This window comes from Pipistrellus hanaki (assembly GCF_964339955.1).
Source record: "Pipistrellus hanaki genome assembly, chromosome: 4".
NCBI lineage: Eukaryota > Metazoa > Chordata > Mammalia > Chiroptera > Vespertilionidae > Pipistrellus > Pipistrellus hanaki.
The window spans coordinates 99,504,567-99,527,301 of NC_140506.1; the positions used below are offsets into that span (position 1 = coordinate 99,504,567).

Here is a 22,735-nt window from a genome sequence, read left to right on the forward strand (position 1 = left end):
TGTTGCAAATGGTAGGAGTTCCTTCCTTTTTACAGCAGCGTAGTATTCCATTGTTTAGATGTACCACAGTTTTCTAATTCACTCATCTGCTGATGGGCACTTACACTGTTTCCAAATCTTAGCTATTGTAAATTGTCATCAATACACGGAAACATGAATTGCAGGTTGCTTCAGCTGCAGCCGCTTCCAACAAAGGCAGAACTTTCACTGGTGCCTCTTGGAAACCAGTTGCAACTACCCCAGCTTGGGGGACCAGAAGAGGTGGTATCCTTTCTCCCCAAATTCCTGTCTGATGATTTGCAGCCCCGGCAAAGGGTGGACGCATTGGGTGTTGGTCTAGCTCGTGGTCGGTTCTGAATGCAAATAGGAAGCCACTAACTGCCACCCCACCCCTGCCGGCCTGACACCCCCCAACTGCCCTCCCCTGCAGGCCTTGCTGCCCCCAACTGCCCTCCCCTGCTGGTAGTGTCCGTGGCCAAGGCCTTGGTCTGAGTGTCCAGGGAGGTGAGACTCCCAGCTTAGTTCCCCGCCAATCTGCACAGCCAGGTAAAATTCTGGCGGCGGGGTGCGCCGAGCGGCCCAAAGACAACCACCAAAGCTAGGGAAGACCAGGAACCCTGCGGCCACCCCTTGGAAAGGCCTGGAGGCTTCAGCTACCGCCTTCGGAAGGGATCGCACCTACCCTGAGAAATTAAAACCATCTCCGCCATTCCGAGGAACACCGGCCCACAAGCGTGAGGGCGCGTTCCGGCCGCCTCCCGGCCGCCAAGCCCGCTGATTGGGCGGAAGGAGCGCGCCCGCTCGTTCGTGCTCCGGCTGGAAACGCGTGCCGGCGCAGTGGCGTTCCGCGGGCGGAAAGGCAGGGCCGGCGGGAAGGCTGCGCGCGGCCCGCCCCTCCCACCCGCCTCGGCCCTGCAGGGGCTGGATGGGCGAGTTGGGCTCGATGGCTCGAGCCCGGGCGGCGACGGCGGCCGGAGGTGGCGGCGCGTCCTGCTCCTCGCCGCGGCGCCGGCGGTGATCGGAGCGAGGCGGCCCCCGATGAGACTGCTGGCGGGCTGGCTGCTCCTGAGCCTGGCGGCCGTGTGGCTGGCGCGGAGGATGTGGACGCTGCGGAGCCCGCTCTCCCGCTCGCTGTACGGGAACATGACGAGCGGCCCGGGCGGGCCGGCGGCGCCTGCGGGCGGCGGGAAGGAGAACCACCAGGTACGCGGCGGGGCGGGGGCGTGGCGGCCGGCCCTCGCGCGCTCGCGGCCATTGTACGGGGCGGCGGTTGGGCCTCCGAAAGTTTCCCCGCCCGGCCCTCGGCCGCGGCCCCGGACGCCTTTGTTGCCCGCCCGGCTGCGGAGGCCTCCGGTGTCCCCGCCGCGGGCCCGGGCGTGGGCGCCCCGGCCTCCCGGACCCGCATTGTTCCCGCGCCGGCGCGCGGCCGGGCCCGAGGTGGGACCGGGCCGAGCCGTGACGCGCCGCCGCCTCGGCCCCTCTTTTTGTCTGGCTGAAGCTCAGCGCATACAAAGGGCCGGAAAGAGTGTAACGGTGTGTCGCCAGCCGCTCAGCCCTCCGGGATGGGCTTATCCGGTGACATTTGCCTGGAGCACTTAAAAATGGGTCTGACCGGCCTCGCTCCCCCCCTCCCCCCTCCGTCCTCCCCTCCACCCAGCGACGTGTCCTCCGAACTTTGATGTTGGCGCGTGTCCGGCAAGATGGGAGGACGGAGGGTGCCAGCTCGTTCTGGCGGGTGTTAAACCGGACCGGGCCCCAGTGAATTCTGAGAGTTGTGGCTGCAGTGGGGCCGGCCGGTCCTCTTCATTAGCTTCGTTTTGTGCCACTTCCCGAAGTCTGTGCAGGTCAGCGTAGAGTTCAGGGTGAGATATTCCCAATGTGACCGTAATGCCATTCACAGTTTGCATTCATTGAAAACGGGCTTTTGAACTCTGCCAGATTGTTGGCCTGGATAGCTAGCATTTATAGTACAGTTTGCCATTCCGGAAAGCAGAAACTATTATTCCCCATTTTATGTCACATCATTTTCATAGATTTCTCATTTTCTTCTATTGTTTTCCTATTATGCCGGGAGTTCAGCGAGTTTACACTCAGGTCGATTTCATGCATTTTAATGAAAGTAAAGAATTATCTAAGGAGGTAAAACAATTCATTTAGAAAAATAGCATTTAATTCTTAATTAGCAAATAGTTATAGTGGTCCTTTTTCTACTTTTAAAAGAAATATATTTTCATATTTTTTTGGGGGGGGTAATCCCACAGAGATTGCAATTTGTTAGGTAATAACTCCTATGATATTGTTAGGAGTGAACATGAAGCTAGTAGGTGACCTTAAGTTGTAAAGCCACATTCTCTGCCGTGAATTAATTACTCACATAGCTAGTCATTTTTAGATAACTCTGGTGCACTGTAGTGATTATGTAAACTTACCAAAATGTCACATCTCCGTCTGGAATACAGAGAGTGGTGGAAATGATGGGTTAGAAAAGCCGTTTCAGCAGCTGGTGGGAATGCTGCTTGGAGAGGGTCCACAGGCAGCTATTTCCGATGCCGTGCTTGGTGAGTGAGTCTCTCAGCTGCAGGTGTTTGCCTGCGACCTCTCCTGCAGCTTGCTTGATGCCTTCAATGCTCATAAAATTGGAGGGATTTTAAAAAACAAAAAAACTGTTTCAGTTCTTTGATTTTTATGGAATCTGGGTACAATTATAGCCGAAGATACAGCCTCAGAATAGAGCCTTTTTTAGTGGTGTATTTTTTAAAAGTTTTTAAAATTTTTATTGTTGACAATATTATAAATGTTCTCCATTTTTACCCTTTTGCCCCCCTCTACCCGGCCCTGGCCCCACCCCAGTCCTCCACTGCATTATTATCTGTGTCCACGGGCTATACATACAAGTTTTTTGGTTAATTTCTTTCTGTCCCCACTTCCACCCCCCTCCCCTCTGCGATCTGACAGTCTGTTCCAGGTATCCATGTCTCTGCACCTATTTTGTCTGTCACTTTATTTTGTTCATGAGATTCCACACGTAGGTGAGATAGATCATGTGGTATTCGTCTTTCTCTGGCTTATTTCCCTCAGTTTACTATTCCCCAGGTTCCCCCATGCTGTCTAATGAGTCAGCGTCTAAGAAAAACGAATATTGGTTTCAGATACTTCATTTACTTCATTATGCTTCACAGATGCTCACGTATGCGTGTGTTTTGGTGTGTGTATGAGTGTGCATGTGTGTTTGTGTGCATGTGTGTGTGTTTGTTTTAATCAGTTCCACTAACAATTTGGCAGCTAATTTCTCCAAGGTGAAGACTTGATTTCGTGCCTTCTGTATATTTAGGGGGAGCTAAGCTCTTTTCCTTAGAATAATCAGTCCTGACATTATTTTGAAATTTTACAGCTACTTTATGAAAATGTCCATGAATAAGGTTAAAATGAGCACAAGAAATGTAGGTATAGAAACCACATAAACAACTGTAAACTTACTCCCTGTCCCCCAACACCTCCATATTCTGGGATCATGGATTTACTTTATAAACTGTGTTGCTTGTGAAGTAATTTAACTCTAGTGTCTTTTACCCTCTTCAAATTAATAGTTTTTTTATAAATATATTTTTATTGATTTTTTACAGAGAGGAAGGGAGAGAGATAGAGAGCTAGAAACGCTGATGAGAGAGAAACATCGACCAGCTGCCTCTTGCACACCCCCTCCCAGGGATGTGCCCGCAACCAATGTACATGCCCTTGACCGGAATCGAACCTGGGACCTTTCAGTCCACAGGTTGACACTCTACCACTGAGCCAAACCGGCTTCGGCTAAATTAATAGTTTTACATCAGGTCTTCCAGTGTTCATTTGTGTGTGTGGGTTCCATAGCCAGTCACCTCTGATTATTTTGGAGTTGCAGGAAAGCAGGGTTATGGATTTGATTGGACCATACTTAGACCGTTTTCCTAACGGTTACTTTTATTAAGAAATTAAAATGGAGGATTCTATGGATAAAAGAATCCTCTTCCACTTGGGCAATCTTTAGACATTAGCATTTGCTATTTAGTTATGAGAGCTAGGGATGCCAGACTCCTTTGAGCCACAACAGCTCTGAGACTACAGCAGCAGCGCCATTTTAGTAACTTGGTTTGGTGTGCTTGCTTCAAAACAGATTATGTTTTGCTTTGGGCAATTGAGAAGCAAGGACTGACTTACCTTAGAGCAAGGCTATGGCTTGTTGGCCAAAGTACGCTCATTTATTTTTGTGTGAAGCAAATTATATTTTTAAGTGGTTGCAAAAAAGACAATATTTTGTAACATGAAAATTTCTTATGAAATTCAAATTTCAGTGTCCACAAATAAGGTTTTGTTAGACCAGAGCAACCATATTTATTTACCTGTTGTCTGCGAGTGCTTGCCGTCTGCAACAGCAGAGTAGTAATTGCTGCTTTGTGACCTGCAAGCCTAAAATATGTACTATTTGGTCCTTTACCAAAAAGAGTTTTCCCAGAGAAAAACTTCAGCTTCCTTTTTTTAAAAAAAAATATATTTTATTAATTTTTGTACAGAGAGGAAGGGAGAGAGATAGAGAGTTAGAAACATCAATGAGAGAGAAACATCGATCAGCTGCCTCCTGCACACCCTCCACTGGGGATGTGCCCACAACCAAGGTACATGCCCTTAACTGGAATTGAACCCGGGACCTTTCAGTCCGCAGGCGGATGCTCTACCCACTGAGTCAAACCGGTTTATCAGAACATTCTTAATTACAGGTTGCAAGGCAGATAGATTGGGGAAAAACTAGTTATATCGCTTTTCTGTGTTGGCAGACTTGGGACTTTTAAGCAAATGACAACAGAAACTTTGTATCTAGTCTTTTCTATGTATTGCATCTAGTACTTTAAGTTAATGAACATATTATAGACCTGTTGAAACTTGAAAGGACCCTTATGCCCCACCAACTAGGTTCCTGGAAATAACAGTCAATCAATAGCATATATATTTCAGAGAAGAAGGGAGAGGGAGGGAGATAGAAACATCAATGATGAGAAAAAGAATTATTGATTGGCTGCCTTCTGCATGCCCCTCATGGGAGATCAAGCCTGAAACCTAGGCATGTGCCCTTGACCAGAATCCAACCTGGAACCCTTAGTCTGCAGGCTGACCTCTATCTGTGGAGCCAAACCAGCTAGGGCTCAATAGTTTCTCAATTGATGGAGTGAAAAGAGAATTACTATAGAACTCCCCAGAGCCAAAGCTAAGAGAATTCTCCAGATGACATGCTGTATGTTTTTTTTTTTTTACAAGCACAGACAACATTCAATATCTGCAATTATTAAGGTGTATGTGTGTTTGACTTTATATTTTCACATAATATAAGCTTAGAACTGTGCTATGCAGGTGATGATGGATTCAAGATAGAATTGATATGATTTGGGGGTTTTTCCTAAATGGAAAAATACTTGGACATCACAGCCAGAGGTCAGAGGTTGTGCTAAAGGACAGATTCGGAAACCTAGCTCTCCATTTACCTGTGGAGGTGGACTGAAGTCAGGCACAAGTTAATGCTCAGGGCAGTCAGCCAGCTAGCCAGACAGACGCTGGCAGACCCCTGTCCTCTGTGCTGCCTTCAAGAGCCTGGAGGCCTTTGCAGCTGGACACCAAAGAGACTTTGAAAAGGGGTTATTTCCTTCCCAATAACCTGCGCTGAAACCCTAAACAAACGTTTGCTCTGATTTCCTGGAACACTGGGATTTCTCTCCTGCTGGATATACCAGGGGCCATAAAGGGCATATAAAATGTCCGGAGACCTTCAAAGCCAGCTCTGGAGGCACTGCCCTAAAAACACCGGCTGAAGGTTGTGAGTTAAACAAGGATGGCAGCTTCTAGCAAAAGACTGTTCTTTAGAGCCTCTGAAGCTTTGTTCACATCTGAGGATGTGATGGTGGAGTTGGGTTTTGAACTGGAGAATTGGTCGGTGACATTATTATAAAATACTAACACTAACTATCTGAAAGGAATAATTGACAATTGTTTATGAAAGCAAAGCTGAAGCAACTTAATCTAATCGGTGTAAATTGTTCCCCTCATGAATGTGTGGGGGCCTTGGGTTGGTTTGTACCATTAGTAGAAAAATAGTGAACGTTTAACTGTTTATGCCTGTGCTGTGTTTATTAATTTTATTATTGTTTTATTGATCTTACAGAGAGAGGAAGGGAGAGAGAGAGAAACATAATTCTGAGAGAAAAACGCCTATCAGTTGTCCCCTGTACACACCCCGCCAGGGCACTGAACTCCAAACCTGGGCATGTACTTTGTTGGGGAATCGAACCAGTGACCTCTTGGTGCACAGGACGATGCCCAGCCAACTGAGCCACACCAGCTGAGGGCTGCCTGTGATGAGTTTAGATGCACGAAGGTGTCAATGATGAGATGTGTGCACTGGTTTGTATTGAAAAATGTAGAATATGATTTTTGAGTTCTTCACTGTCAAGTCAATGTCATTGGACTTGATCTGGCTATCCTTGTAGTAGAAAAGATTTTGTGTTCAAGGACCCCATCAGTGGAGCCTTCCTGATGGTTTTTAGTGGCTTTGGATACCTCAGATCTTTGGTTACTTATTGCTTTTGAGAAGGGCTACATGCCCAGACCAATGACGTGTGATCTTAGGCATTCCCTTGAACCTCAGTTCTCCTCTGCCCGGATTTGTGGACGTTGGGCAGGAAAGGGCAGGACATCTGCAGTTACTGTCTTCTGTTGTGTGCCAGGCACCTTACATGCTTTATCCCTGCTAATCTTCCTGACAACTCTGGCAGGTAGGTGGCACACCCCTACTTTACAGATTGTTCAAGAGGGTGGTGGAGCTGGGTTTTGAGCATCATGAACAATGCTTTTTCCATTGTTCATGATGCCCCACCTAGGAAACCTGTGAAACAGGTTGCCTTCGCAATAGGAAATGGCCCGGCTTCCGTGCCCCTCTGTGTGGGTGGGAAGTTATGCCGAGGTGTGCAGAAATGCCAGCTGCAGTGTTTGCCATTCATCAGACAAGGGTGGGACAACGCTCTGAGTGCTGGCCTTCATCCAGTTTGTATGCTTTTCATCAAATTTAATGTCAGGAAAAAACTCTTACCTGTGGTGTCTTTCTTTCTGTCACTGACCAATTCTCCAGTTCTCTGACATCAACTGGATGTCCTGCAGATGAGTCCTGTTGTCACATCAGTGACCGGAGCTTGCTGTCCGCTCACAGATTGCCCTCACCTTGGGTGCTGCCCACGGTCATGGTCCACTCAACTACAAATTCTGGGGTCCCCAGGTTAGGTAATTAGCTAGAAAGATTCCCGTAGAGTTTAAGGAAAAACTTCACTTATGTTTACTGGTTTATTAAAAGGGTACAGCTCAGGAACAGCCACACAGGAGACAGCAGGGCTGGGGTGGGCAGGGGGAGGGCAGAGTCCACCACTCTCCCCTCACACCACCCCCCCAGTTCACCAGTGCGTTCAGCAGCACCAATTCCCAAACCCTGTTGTTGGGACTTTTGTGTAAGTTTCATAATTAGGTGTGATTTAAATCATTGGCCTTTAGAGATGGAACCCAGTCTCTAGCCCCTGCCCCTTCCTGGAGGTTGGGGGCTGGGCTGAAAATTCCACACCCTATCTCATTAGCTTACAGAAGTTGCTCTTAGCACTCAAGAGTTTTAGGGGCTCTGCGTGGAACCAGGGATAAAGACCAAATACTTATTTTTTATTATACCACATTACCAAACATCAGGAAGTTGGTTTTTAAAAATAATTTTCTAGTTCTTATGTGCTCAAATCCTTTATTTTTTGGAATAAAAGAACATTATATTATATAGCTCATGTTTGACTAGTTGAGGAACTCCAAAAAATAATTTCAGAAAAAATTTTATCCCTCAGTCTGATAAGCAAATATCCTCCTATATAATAAAGAGCTAATATGCAAATGGTTGTCTCGCCCTCACACCCTCAAGCCTGAACAGCTCAGACACTCAACACTGGGGAGAGGAATGGGGACCAGCCAATTACAAATGAGCTCACAAGAGAGGAATGAGGACCAGCCAGGCTGTGGCCCGGGAGAGGGACAAGCTGCCCGCCCCACAGTCCTGGATGCCAGTGGCTGCTCCTGTGCCTCCTGCTGGGAGAGGGACAAGCGGCCTGCCCCTCAATCCCCTGCGGCTGCAGCCAGCCTGTGCGAAGCCGGCCCGGGTCCTGGGTGCCTGCAGCCGGCCAGAGGGAGGGAAGCCTAGTTCCTGGGTGCCTGCGACCAGGTGGAGGAGGGAATCCTGGGTTCTGGGTGTGAGATGAGGCAGGGTGGTTAGGGGAAATCAGGCCAGCAGGGGAGCAGTTAGGGGTGATCAGGCAGACAGGCAGAGGTGGTTATGGGCGATCAGGCAGGTAGGCAGGTGAGCTGATAGCAGCCAGTGGCCCCGGATTGTGAGAGGGTGCAGGATTGGAGAGGGTGCACCCAAGGGGTCCCGGATTGGAGAGGGTGCAGGCTCACCTGAGGGAACCACCCCCCTGTGCATGAATTTTGTGCACCAGGCCTCTAATAGCTTTGTAAGAAAATTGCATTTCTGCCGAAACCGGTTTGGCTCAATGGATAGAGCGTCGGCTTGGGGACTGAAAGGTCCCGGGTTTGATTCCGGTCAAGGGCATGTACCTTGGTTGTGGGCATATCCCCAGTAGGGGGTGTGCAAGAGGCAGCTGATCGATGACTCTCTCTCATCGATGTTTCTAACTATCTCTCTTCCTTCCTCTCTGTACAAAATCAATAAAATAGACTTTAAAAAAAAAAGAAAAGAAAAAAAAAAAGAAAATTGCATTTCTACACTTTGAAGGAGTGATTCAGCAGGCAGTACTTTATTATTTTGATTTTTACCATCAGTACCTCCAAAACTATGTCATCTACCTGATTTGGCTATTCATTGTTTGGCTGATTGTTAGACTATTTGAAGTCTTATTGCAAGTAGGGAGAACACTGTTAGTTGCTGTCATTTTTAGAAGATGTATGTTTATTTATCACATCCAACCCCATTTTATACTTGACATCAGCAGATGACCACATAGCATAACTCTGGGTTGATTAGAATTTTTTATTTAAAATATTTGCTTATTTAGGTTAAACAAAGTTGGAGTGAGAATTTACAGGCATAATCTTTGTTCTTATCTGTGCACCTTTGTCTTTATGGTCTTGGAGGAGCACACATTCAAGGGACTCACTGGCTTGAAAATGCACAGGAGTCTGCAGACCACGTGCTGCGAGCTCATTACAGCTGTTCATTGAAGCTGGGTTGTCTCGGGCAGAACTCCAGGGGGACTGCCCAAGGTCGCAGGGGCTCCCACAAAGATTTCTCTCTAGTCAGCATCTTGCCTTAAGGGCAAGGGGCCACTCATTTAAGCCTGGCCACCATCACAATCCCATTACTTGTTTCTTTTTTTTTTTTTTTTTTTTAATATATATTTTATTGATCTTTTACAGAGAGGAGGAGAGAGGGATAGAGAGCTAGAAACGTCGATGAGAGAGAAACATCGACCAGCTGCCTCCTGCACACTCCCCACTGGGGATGTGCCCGCAACCAAGGTACATGCCCTTGACTGGAATTGAACCTGGGACCTTTCAGTCCGCAGACCGACGCTCTACCACTGAGCCAAACCAGTTTCGGCTACTTGTTTCTTTTGGTTTCTGATTCCCACTCTGGACCATAAGTTCCTGACACCACTGTTACGCTTACATAGGAAACGCTGCTGGAAAGTCAGAACGATGACATTTCCTGTGGAAGCCCATGTAGGGATCGTAAACAGTGGGGATTCTGCCTCCTGGGGGACCTGTGGCAATGCCTGGGACATTTTGGCTGTCACACGAGGGGCTGCTGCTGGCGCTAATGGGTAGAAACAGGGCTGCTGCTAACACCCTGCAGTGCCCAGGACGGCCTGGTGACAAGGGTTATCGGCCCAGATGCCAGGGGTGTTGAGTTGAGAAACGCTGTCCTGTAATAACTTAGTTACTGTGTAGATGAGAATACCTCTTCTCTAAGCTCATCCAGTCCAATTTAATTGGACAGAATAGTCCTGCTTCTCTGAAAGTGAGTCTCAAGCAGACACACTGGGTGGAGGTGAAGGGACGCTTCTGTGAAAGAAACTCCTTCTGAAGCATACACCTTGACCAGGAACGTGAGCCTGCGGGAGCTGCCCAGGCCCAGCTGCCCCACACAGAAGCCAGGAGGTGCAGAGTGCTTGGCTGGGGGCCTCAGCCAGTGTCCGTTGCCTGCTCAGGTAACACAGTTTTGTGGTGGGCAGTGGAGCCAGCCACCCCTTGCAGAACTGGATGTAAGCAAGGCTGTGAAAAACCCTTGGAGCTTTAGGAGTCGACAAAGTCCACATTCTATCTGTTGGACTGCCTGTAATGGACATTTATGATTCATCTGTATCCGTGCCAGGCAATGAAGTCATTCATTGTCCTGGTTTTATGAAACTTTCTGTTTTCCTGGGATGGTTGACACTGAACATGCAAGTATGTAGTTTTTTTTTAGTTCAGTGGTCATAGATGTTTCTGAAGAGAGGGTGTTAGAATGGGGTTCTCAACCTAGTGTAGAAGTTCAAAGGAACCGTAGTTGAAATGTTTAGGCATGAATTGAATTTACCAGGTGAAGAGGAAGGGGGAAGGGGTAGTGAAAAACCTAGGGAACAGAACAGGTGCCCTGGGAGGCAGCAGGGAGAGGAGCCGCCAGGTGTTAGTGGGGTGATAGGGACTGTCCTGAGGGGAGGCTGTGGCAGAATGGGCTAATCATGTAGAGCTTCCTAAACCAGATTGAGCTTTTTGGATTTTATCCGAAGGCTTCTGGGAAGTGATGTGATCAGATTTGGATTAAGAATTTGCATTTTTAAAGAAGATTGCTTTCACACTTCAAATTTCAAAATACTTTTAATTTCTGGAAATAAAAATCTAGATGTCTATATGTGTATTTTTCTAAAATAGCATCTTTATTGAGATATACTTCATATACCATAAGATCCATTCTTTTAAAATATACAATTCTGTGCTTTTTAGTGCTGTACATTCACAGTGTTGTGCAGCCATCCACTCTGTCAGAACATTTCCATCGCTCCAAAAAGAAGTCCCCTGCCCATGAGCAGGTACTCCGATGGCCCTCCCCACCTGGCACTCACAATCTTTTTTTTTAATCTTGGTTGTTGAAAGCATTACATTTATCCCCTTTAACTAGTTCTAGCCTGCCCCAGGCCTTCACCACCCTTTTTATTTTAAAATATATATATATATTATTGATTTACACAGAGAGGAATTGAGAGGGACAGAGAGTTAGAAATATTGATGAGAGAGAAACATCGACCAGCTGCCTCTTGCACACCCCCAACTGGGGATGTGCCCACAACCAAGGTACATGCCCTTGACCGGAATCGAATCCGGGACCTTTCAGTCCGCAGGCCGACGCTCTATCCACTGAGCCAAACTGGTCCTGGCTCACCACCTTCTTGTATGTCCATTGGTTATGCATATATGCATACAAGTTCTTAGGTTGATCCCTTTCCCCCATAATCTTACCTCCGCCCTCCCTCTGAGATTCAACAGTCTGTTTCATGCTTCTATGTCTCTGGATCTATTTTTTTCATGAGTTTATTTTGTTCACTTTCCCTTCTCTCCTCAAAATAAAAGTAAAAAAAATAAAAAAAGATTGGCAGAGCCCGTCTATTCCCCCTGCTGGTTCACTAACTCTAAATGCAAATGGAAAACACTTATTATGGAAGATTAAATTTCAGACACAGTTAAAATTCTTGAATTTTGTTCTGAAAAGTGTATTCCTGGAAATCTGATTCTTAGCATGTGATTATGTTATCTTCTTATTGATCACAGTGTGGCCTGGAGTAACTGCATAATCTTTCTCAAGCACGTTTTGCCCTGTCTGTAAGAATGTCTTATGATCTGGTAAAGCACACTCAGTATTTTAATGGTGTATATAGACCACAGGAAGAAAAGGCAGCATAATCTGGTCTCTAGAGGGTTAAATGTTGATGCTTATTCTGTCACTGAATTGTCTGCTGGTTAAATGAGTTAAATCATTGCTTCATCTGACTGCTCTGACCTGAGAACAGGGTTCGCAGTGCTGGGTATGGCTTCTGTGCTCGTTCCAGTGCAGGAGAGGCCAGCAGAGTTTCCCTGACCTCAGAGTCCAGAGGCTACAGTTGTGTGTTTTCATTTTCTTCTTCCTTTTTTTTCCAGTGGTACGTGTGCAACAGAGAGAAATTATGTGAATCACTCCAGGATGTGTTTGTTCAGAGTTACCTCGACCAAGGAACACAGATCTTCTTAAACAACAGCATTGAGAAATCGGGCTGGCTGTTTATCCAACTGTATCACTCCTTTGTGTCATCTGTTTTTAGTCTGTTTATGTCTAGAACATCTATCAATGGGTAAGTGAATTTTGGATGTCTTTTCTTTGCCCTTGTGTTAAAAAAAAGATAAAGAAAAGGGAAGGAGATCTTGTTCAGGACGTTGACCACCTCGGCAGTGAGTCAAAATTCTTGGCACTAGGTCCAGTGTCTCAGCCTTGTTTTTCAAGTTCACCACGACGACAGCCTCATTCGACAACCTCATTCATCTTAGTCTGCGTTTCTCCTCTGGGAAGTACTTAGAGCAGTGCTTCCCAACTCTGATGTGCGCAGGACTCACCTGGTTCAAATGCTAAACCGAGCCAGTAGGTCATAGGTGGGGCCTAGGAGTCTGCATTTCTAGTGGGTGATGTTGCTGCTGCTGATGAAGGGGGTGTAGCACGATACTTGACCCCAAGCCCTTGTCATAGATGGGCTGAGGAGTCAGATCTTGGCCTTAAGCACATGTCCCAGGAGTTAGTTTCTGGGGGCATCTGATCTGCCCCAAGCCATGGGAGTTGGCTTCTTGCAAGTGAAGGTCCTGTATCTGTTCTTATGTGATGTCTAGGCTCAGCAGACTTCTGTAAACTTAAAATGGAAGTCTGTTCCTAGAGTGGCTCTCTCACTTAAACTTCTAGAAAAGGCTTAGGAATGTTTTTTATCCTCCTTTGGCCACATTTTTAAACAGCCCAACGCCCAAGAACCCAGAATGCCAAGGAGAAAAGCCAGTGGGACCATTTAAAGCAGGGGTCTTCAAACTACGGCCCGCGGGCCACATGCGGCCCGCAGAGGAGTCTGATCCGGCCCGCCAGGTTTTTTGGGCAGTGAGCGCAACCGAGGTGTTACAGTAGGAATTAGTAGTTCATATAGTCCGGCACTCCAGCTCTCTGAGGGACCGTGATCTGGCCCCCACTTTAAAAAGTTTGAGGACCCCTGATTTAAAGCTACTGGTTCTTTATGGTTGTTCTTCTGAGGTTTGGAGCCAGCTTCTACTGAATGTCTGCATCCCCAGTCTATCATCTGGTCCTTAAGTATGTTTTTAGGGTTTCTTGAGTCATTTCTCAAGATTTCTTACTTAGTTTTCTTCATCGCTTGTGTGAAATTGGCTGAAGTTTGCTTGGCAAACAGTTGTTATTTTTGTATTGGTAGTTGAATTTCTACAATGTGGTCTGACATTTTGTTTCAAGATTGGCTACATTGAATTTCTGTTCTATTCCATTTATCTTTTCATTGAAAAGCAGACAAGTCACATTAGCAGTGATTTTTAAACTTTTCGGGGTCCTGTACCTCTTTGAAAGCTATAAAAGGTAGGAATCCTCTTTTCAAAGTCCTTACATTCAACATTTTGCATGTAATTTGGGGTAAGTTCAAACTCTGAGTTGCTTCCCCCTCCCTCTACCCCATTGGACTCTGCTTAAAATTCCCTGCATCTGGAACTTCACGGTTTGGTTAAAGTGAGAGAGTGCAGCTAATAAATCCTTTTTGGGCTTCCCTTATTTACAGCTCTTAGCCTTCTTTTTGACCCTCATCCCTTCCCTACTCAAAACAAAACCACTCTTGCCCTGTGTCCTTATTCTCAGCTGAAAGCTTACTTTTAGTCCCTGTTACTTCCATCCATTGTAGTGCTAGATGGTTACCATGAGTGGATATCTCTCTCAGAAGCAATTACTAGGGCACCTTCTTGAATAAGAAGATGAGATGCTTATCAACCTTCCTTTGTGATGGAAGGGGAAGGCCAGGTAAGGAGAGACTTGGTGGATGTGTTGGCGTTGATTTTATAAGGAAGATGTTTATAAGGAGGCCCACCTCCTCTGCAGATTCTGGAGTCTGGAAGGGACTTAGATTGTGACCAGAGAACATAGGATGCTTATTCAACACTTAAAAAAATTTTTTATGGACATCACTAACTTTGGGGATTAAAGGCAAAATAGAGAGCCAGACCAATCCATGAAATGTTCTAGTATTTGCTGGAAACCTGGGTTGAGCTAGGTCAGTGTGTCGACATTTTAAGGGGGATAATTCTTCACTGTGTAGACCACATGTGTCAAACACAAGGCCCGTGGGCCAAATCCAGCCTGCCAGGCCTTGCAATGTGGCCCGCACCACGCTGTCATCACTGCACTCCGCTGTCAGTTTATGACATTGTCAGTTTATGACTGTTCAGTAAACCATTCGGCCCACGATTTAGGCTGGATTTTAGATTTTGGCCCCTTCTCTGATTGAGTTCGACACCCCTAGTGTAGACTGTCCCACACATTGCAGGAAGTCTGACTTTTCTGGTCTTGTCTACCCCCTTCTCCCAATGACCCTTGCATGGCAAAGTTTGTCTGGGCTCAATGAATTTTGATTTCTTTTTCACAGTTTTAATTTTTTTAAATATATATTTTAATGATTTTTTTTACAGAGAGGAAGAGAGAGGGATAGAAAGTTAGAAACATCGATGAGAGAGAATCATCGATCAGCTGCCTCTTGCACAACACCTATTGGGATGTGCCCGCAAGCAAGGTACATGCCCTTGTTTTCGGCCACAGTTTTAATTTAAAAAATATATATATTTTATTGATTTTTTACAGAGAGGAAGGGAGAGGGCTATAGACTTAGAAACATCGATCAGCTGCCTCTTGCACACCCCCTACTGGGAATGTGCCTGCAACCAAGGTACATGTCCTTTACCAGAATCGAACCTGGGACCCTTCAGTCCACAGGCTGACGTTCTATCCACTGAGCCAAACCTGTCAGGGCAGTTTTAACTTTTTTTGTGGAGCCTCAGTTGGTGATGATCTTTGGAAGTAGGGCCATGCCTCTCTCTCTGGTGCCTTTTTTTAGATGTAGAACAGTGAGATGACCTCCTGAGCTCTGACCTCAGATAACCTCTAGCTCTAGAATTTTATCATTATTTTGTTAAGATTTGCTGCATCCCTGGCAGGGAAGCGTGTTGTTTTATAACTGGAAACATTTAAGCCAAAGAACTATTTTGCAATTGACTGTTGGTCCTTTGCTAGCCAGCACTAACACTGGCCACATGCAGCCCCAGGCCTGCCGCCACTACCTCAGCAGCCTCCTTGCTCTGACAGGCTCCCGAGTGAAACTCTGTGTAGCTATTTCCGTAAGTCCAGTTCTTTTTCTCAGGTTTGCTCTCTGCAGCCTGTTTTCCCACTAGAACATATGAACAATTGACAATTAAAAACAACTTAGATAAAATTAAGTGTAGAAAAATGGCGGCAGAGTAAGTGGATGTTCCCAGGTCCAAACTGGAATTACAACTGAAATAAGAAAGAAAACATCCTGAATAATCAACTTAAGACTAGCTGGTACCCCTGATAACCAAGGCGGGCGTGTGGAGACCACATAGACTAGTAGGAAGGGCGGAGGCACAAAGGGCTGGACAGGCTGCCACAGACAGCACTGAAGTTTGGGAAAGGTGCCTCAGCTGTGGGGTTTGCCACTGAGAGCTTTGGGATCTGATCCCCAAGCTGGGATCCCCAGCAGAGAGCTCCAGAACTGAGAAAGTTGCCCATATAACATCTGGCTGTGAAAAGTAGCAGGGTTGCTATCTGCCAGGGAAAGGTAGTTAGAAATGCAGGACCCTCTTAAAGGACCTAGCACACACAAAATTCTGTGTGCAAACACTCACTTTGTGTTCTGGCAGCGGGAGGGCAGACTGGACTGTAGCCATGTGAGCAAAAGCCGGGCCGAGGGCAGATGGCTCCCGAGCTGCTGAGCGTACAGAAAGGCCCTGGGGCACCCGGATCGCTGTGCACTGTCTGTGGGTTCCACTTCATGTAAAAAAGTGTGAGGTCCCTGGTCTAGACCAGCCATGATTTGAGAACCAGAAAACCAGTTCTGATTGGAGTGTGTGATTTCCACGAGGCTTCCAGGAGGCTTGGCGTAAGCTGTGCCTTCTTTCCAGGGCTCTGTTGCCCCTTAGTGCCTCAGTCTGTTTTCCAAAGGCATTGCTATGATTTTGAAAGTTTTTTTTAGTATCCTTAGAAATAATGGGTCCCATCAATTGTATATAAATTGACACAAGTATGAATCTACTTTTTAGATGCAAATTAATGGATATTACAAGGACCACTCTTTTTTTCTTTTGTCTTAAAAATAAAACATACTACAACTATTTTTTCTTACTATTTGTATAGTTTCATAAAGGCTTCTTTTTCATATTTGGTGTTTCTGCTTTGTATTGTTGGCTAGTGCTGTGGCCTGTTTCTGTTGGTCTGCCATCTTTTTAACCTGATAAACATGTTTTCTGTTACTCCTTCCTATTTTGAAATAAATTTTTCACATTCATCTTTCTTAGTCATTTTTCTCTTCCCTTCTCATTCTTTTCTCTTTCCATCTTTAAAAAAAAAAAGATATTTTATTGATATCAGAGAGGAAGCGAGGAAAGAGATAGAAACATCAATAATGAGAGAGAATCATTGATTAGCTGCCTCCTGCATGCCCCCTACTGGGGATTGAGCCTGCAACCCAGCATGTGCCCTTAATCAGAATCGAACACAGGATCTTTCAGTCTGCAGGCCGATGCTCTATCCACTGAGCAACACCAGCCAGGGCCTCCCTTTCATCTTTTATTCCTCTTGTGCCCCACTCCTTTTGGGGTATTTGCACCTCAAAGACAAATGATGCTACCTGGAGTTATTTTCCTATTTTATAAACATTGCTTTTTAACCATGATATAAATCATATAAAATATAATATATATTTTAATCATATAATCATACAAACTAAACATTTTGTAAGTTCAAAGAGCTATTGGTGCCGAGTCCCATGGCCACTCTGTGTGTGTGTGTGTGTGTGTGTGTATGGGCTGTGCTTCCCTGTGCTGACTCTTCCATGTCCTCTTCCCAGGCTGCTCGGAAGAGGTTCGATGTTTGTGTTCTCCCCGGACCAGTTCCAGAGACTGCTGAGAATTAACCCGGACTGGAAAACCCACAGGCTTCTCGACTTAGGTGCTGGAGATGGAGAAGTCACAAAGATCATGAGCCCGCATTTTGAAGAAATTTATGCCACTGAGATGTCTGAAACGATGATATGGCAGCTTCAGAAGAAGAAATACAGGTATAACTGTTAGACATGATTTGGGCTGTTTTTCTTGATTGTAGGTGTCTTTCTTCTTGAGAGCATATTATTTAATGATATGCATCAGAAACAATTTTCCATGATTAGGAACTAAAAAGAACTACTTTCCACATTACAGTGAAGTGGACTTGAGAGAGAAGTCCGCTTTCCTTGGCAGAGTTGGGACTATTGGGAGGAAGAGAGCAGGTGGGAGCCAGCCTGGAAAGAGATCAGATGTAGGGGCTCGTTCCCTGGTTAGAATCTGGCATTCTGAAATAGTTTAAGGAAAAAAAAATTCATTGTAATAATCTATAATATAGAATTTACTGTCCTATTCATTCCTAAGTGTGTGGTTCGGTGGGGTTAAGCACATTCACATCGTTGTGTAACCATCCAGAACTTCTTCATTTTCCCAAGCGGCTTCGTACCCATTAAACACTTAACTCCCACTCCTTCTCCCCAGCTCTTGGCAGCCACTATTCTACTTTCTGTCTCTACAAATTTGACTACTCTAGGTACCTCAAATAAAAGGAATCTTACCGTATTTGTTCTTTGTGACTGGCTTATTTCACTTACAATAGTACCTTCAGAGTTCACCCATGTGTAGCAGGTGTCAGAAACCTCTCCTTTTGCACCCCTTCATCTGTCAGTGGACACTTGGGCTGTCCCCACCTTTCGGCTGTTGTGATAGTGCTGCTGTGAACCTGGGTGTACCCATACCTGTTAGAGTCCCTGCTTTCACTTCTTTTGAGTATATACCCAGTGGAATTGTTGGGTCATATGGTAATTCTATGTTTAACTTTTTTGAGAAAGACATGTTTGTACTGATTTTTACAGAGAGGAAGGGAGAGGAAGAGGGAGAGAGAGAGAAACATCCATGTAAGAGAGAAACATTGATTGGTTGCCTCCTGCATGCGCTCCAGCCAACCTGGGATGGAGCCTGCAACCCTGGCATGTGCCCAGACTGGGACTCAAACCATGACCTCCTGAGCCACACTGATCGCTGTTTAACTTTCTAAGGAATTTTTTCCCATAGCTGCTACACCAATTTGCAGCAGTGTACAAGAGTTTCAGTTTCTCTACATCTTCGCCAATACTTATTTTTTTTCCTTTCCCTCCCTCCCTTTCTCTTCCCTACCTTCTTTTCTCTTCCCTCTCTCTCTTTTCCCTCCTTCCCTCCCTTCCTTTCTTATAATAGCCATCCTAATGAACATGAAGTGTCAAATCGTGGTTTTCAGACCATCCGTTGCTGGGAGACTTGGGAAGAAGGCTCTTTGCTCAGCATGGCTTCCGCTGAATGGGAGCAAAGGGGGCTGAGTGTAGAATGGGGAGGTGGGAAGTGGGGAAGACCTAAAGGAAGATGGGCTTTGCCTGAGAAAGGAGAAAGAATTACATACTCACTTTCCTACCCACCTAAGTTTCTGCTTATACAGTGTGTCCGCGGAGCTCCCGGAGCAGGACAAAGCAGCTCTGAGAATATTGGCAAACACAGAGATGTTCAGCCTAGGGAGGAGGAGACCCCGTAGGAAAGGGGTGGAAGGGAACGTTACTGCAAACGGATATCCAGTGGGATTTTTCATGGAAGAAGGGAGCACGTGTGTGTATGATCCGGCACAACTGGGCCTTAGAAGTTGAGTTAGAGGTCAAGGAGATTGACCTTCCTCCCAGCTCCAGCATCCAAGTCCTTGTCATCCTCTGAGTTTAAAAAGCTGTTAGGGGTGTCATAGGACTGATTCAGAAGACCTCCCTTAGCTCCAGCTATCTGTCATTGATAAATCCTCCTAGGTCTGTGTGGTGATAATGAAACCATATTCCTTCATTTAGAAATTAACATTTCAAATGTCTGACCTTTGTTGAAACAGTAGCTTAAGTCATGCTGAAATTCCTAATCTGACTCTCCGTCCACTATTAAAAAATCTGTGTTTTGAAAGTAAGTGTGGGAAGCAAAGTGAGTTTTCCCCAAGCAGCCCTCAAGATATGTTTAGAATTTTCTAGGTTATCTCTGCTATATCTGCTCAGCATCATGAAAGACTTTTTATCAGATTCCTTTTTCTTAAATCCTCCCCGTAGCCATGTTCATTGATCTTTAGAGAAAGATTGAGAGAAAAACATTGGTTGCCTCCCACACATGCTCCAACAGGGGATTGGACCTACCGGTATGTATGTGCCCTGACCAGGAGTTGAACCTGCAGCCTTTGGTGTATGGGATGACGCTCCAACCAACTGAGCCACCTGGCCAGGGCTGGAGATCCTTTTCCTGTCTGTTGTAACAGGCATCGCCTACCACATTCTGATTGCTATAACCAAGCAGGAGGAGTAAAGAAGATATAAAATGCCATGATGTGTGGCTGAAAAAGACCTGATATAAAATCTCCCCCTTTCTATGGGTAAAACTTTGTAAAGCACTCGGAGTGTTCTTTGAGAAAAAGAGGGCAGGGGAGAGAGAGAGATTGAGGGCTGTGGTGGTGTGTAGATTGTGCTCTGCATGAGCTCACGGCTTTAATGGGGTGTCCTGTGCTTTCTCTCCCGTAAAGGTATTTAGACGTGAAAATCTTAAAGTGTGAAGTAGTATCTCTCTTCTGGGAACAGATATGCTCAACAGGTCATAGGTTGGAAATGGGAATTATCTGTACCACCCCCAGCCTTTCTTAAAATTAGGAGAGGGTGAAGACCTGGGTGGGGGTAGTAACTGGGACGAAGGGATAAAGAGGGGAATGGGACACATCTGTAATACTGTCAACAATAAAAAACATTTGTTTAAATAGGAGGGACACTAGGAATAGAAACCATAAATATGTATTTTATGATTAAATTCCAGTTTATGTAGAAAGTAGGACTCTTTATTAACTGATGTTCAAGGATTTGATGCTTTAGTTTTATAATCATTTTTATCATATTGTCATAATTATTAAATAATGATTAGCTCTTGAAAAGAAAATTTTATATGTTTTGAGATTTGGAAATAGGTGAAATGCTAAATTTAAGAAAGTATGGTAGCTATTTTTCTCTTGCCCTGACTCTTTTATTTCTGCAAATATAGCTTATAAATGAAGATTTTGAATTCACTTTGAATTAGAAGACAAAGTTAGAGCCTTTACTGGCATCTCGGTTATTTTTAAAGGTGTCTGTAAGGGAGTTTTGTATCAATCCAGTTCTTTCTGATTTTTCCAGAGTGCTCGGTATAAATGAATGGCAGAATACAGGGTTCCAGTATGATGTCATCAGCTGCTTGAATTTGCTGGACCGCTGTGATCAGCCCCTGACTTTGTTAAAAGATATCAGAAGTGTCTTGGAGCCAACTAGAGGCAGGGTCATCCTTGCCCTGGTCTTGCCCTTCCATCCCTATGTGGAAAACGGTGAGTGTGGTCAGGCCGTTCTCCCCAGCATAGGTGCTTATTGGTGTTTGTGATTCTGTTTCTTGGAATGGCCTGGAAAATACTTCCTTGAATGTTCATCTCGGTATGGATTATTTGTTTTGTTTTGTTGTGAATCCTCATCCGAGAATATTTTTCTATTGATTTTTAGAGAGAGTGGAAGGCGGGGAGAGAAATTTCTATGGGAGAGAGATTCATTGATCTGTTGCCTCCTACATGTGGCCCAGTTGGGGCCAAGGGTCGAACTTGCAACCCAAGTACATGCCCTTGACTGGGAATTGAACAACCAGGGATTGATGTGGCTGTCATAGAACTCTAGTCCCTTTGCAGTGGTAATAATTTGTGCTCAGTCAGGTCTGCCCACTCCAGATGGGAAGCCTACTGTGGGCCCGCATTTTCTGCTGTTCAGTGGAGCTTGCACCATATGTTAGCTTACAAGCTGAGCCAAGCTATAAACGATGCCTTTAAATCTTCCCATATACACTTGCAGCTGTTGCAGCTGTTTTGTATTAAATTTCTTGTCCCAGACTCTAAAAATGATAATTGCTATCACCTCTTTTTTCCTTTTGTGTTCCAGCTTGTATCATTTCTTTGTGTAACGTTTGGTTTTTCCATTGTTGGTCTAGTCTTCAGCACTACTGAAGGGAGAATAGATGAGAAGAAATGGTTTGGTTCTGTTCGTTCAGATGCACTGTGGCTAGTGGCAGCAGTTCACACTGACTCAATTTCAGCTAGTGTGGTTTGTGTTTCAGGTCATGTTGAAAGTTGTATGACTTTAAGACTCTCTTGCATTTTTGTAAGTTAATGTACAGTAATATAAAATTATCTCTATATATAATATAATAACCGTTACGACTAGTTGACCAAATGATTGGTTGACCAAACACTGGTTGACAGGTCGCTATTACACACACTGACCACAAGGGGGAAGATGCTTAAGCAGGAGCTGCCCCCTGGTGGTCAGTGCGCTCCCACAGCCAACCTCTTGTGGCTGGCCAACCCATGGTCCCTCCCCCTGGCTGTCCCACTCTGATCTCTGGCCAGGCTGAGGGACCCCACCTGTGCATGAATTTGTGCACTGGGCCTCTAGTTTATTGTATAAGTAATGCATGTTAATATTTTTAAATCTTTAGGTTATTTATTTAATTTTTACTGCCTAGCTCAGCCTGGGTTCAAAACTTCTAAGAGCTTGCAGACATTTTAAAGAAACCCATTGTTTTGTAAGCATTGTGATGAGTGGATGTCTGTGAAGATCTGTGGATCTTTTTTGTCGCTCACTAGCTCCTTCATTTCTTCTTGTTTTTATTTCTTCCCTCAGGTTTGATTCTTTATATTTAATACATGTCTTAACATTTACCAAATGGTTTTAGATATGTGTTGATGATAGAAAAATGGAGGGTGGGAAAGAAAACAGACATATGTTTCCTCCCCCATGTCTATTTTTACATCCCTGTTGTTGAACGTCTGTCATGGTAAAGAAAAAGCTGCTTTAGGCGTTAGTGCCCCTGTATCAGACACGTGTGCTGTACAGTGAGCGTCCTCGGGGCGACTCCCACACCTGTGACCGAGCCTCAGCCCGCCTCTGCGGCAGTCACGCTCATCAGGCGTAAGCCTGGCTTGCTGGGTCCTGTTGGGCAACCACTCGACAGAAACTTGAGTGCAACTTCCTGGCCTAGGGGAGGCGGAAGCACACGGGGAGAAATACCAGTTTGACCATAACTTTTATTTCCTTGTGCTTCCGACACTAAATATTGAGAGGAAGTCACATTGGACAAGAGGGCGGTTTCAGTTAGGACTAACACAAGCTTCTTGATGGTGGTTACAAGGGATGTTGTTGAATGCCAGGCTTCTGCGTAACACACAGCACCTGCGGTGAGAAGTGTGGGTGCTCTGGGTGCTGGAGGCGCTGTCAGTTTG

General features: G+C 45.4%; 1 protein-coding gene across 4 annotated transcripts in view; it reads left to right on the forward strand.

Moving 5' to 3' along the window:
• The first annotated feature begins 832 nt into the window (after positions 1–832).
• The window catches only part of METTL9 (methyltransferase 9, His-X-His N1(pi)-histidine), a 39,758-nt gene continuing 17,855 nt past the window's right edge, over positions 833–22,735 (forward strand). For 2 of the 4 annotated variants that reach the window (XM_084882765.1, XM_084882766.1), the window contains exons 1-3: positions 833–1,203; positions 12,232–12,422; positions 17,235–17,444. In XM_084882765.1, the coding sequence (XP_084738891.1) occupies positions 1,039–1,203; positions 12,232–12,422; positions 17,235–17,444 (566 nt within the window). In that variant the 5' untranslated portion in view covers positions 833–1,038. Of the gene's footprint in view, positions 1,204–12,231; positions 12,423–17,234; positions 17,445–20,615; positions 20,801–22,735 lie in introns of all 4 variants that reach the window. The other 2 variants (XM_084882764.1, XM_084882763.1) reach the window with 2 other exon arrangements.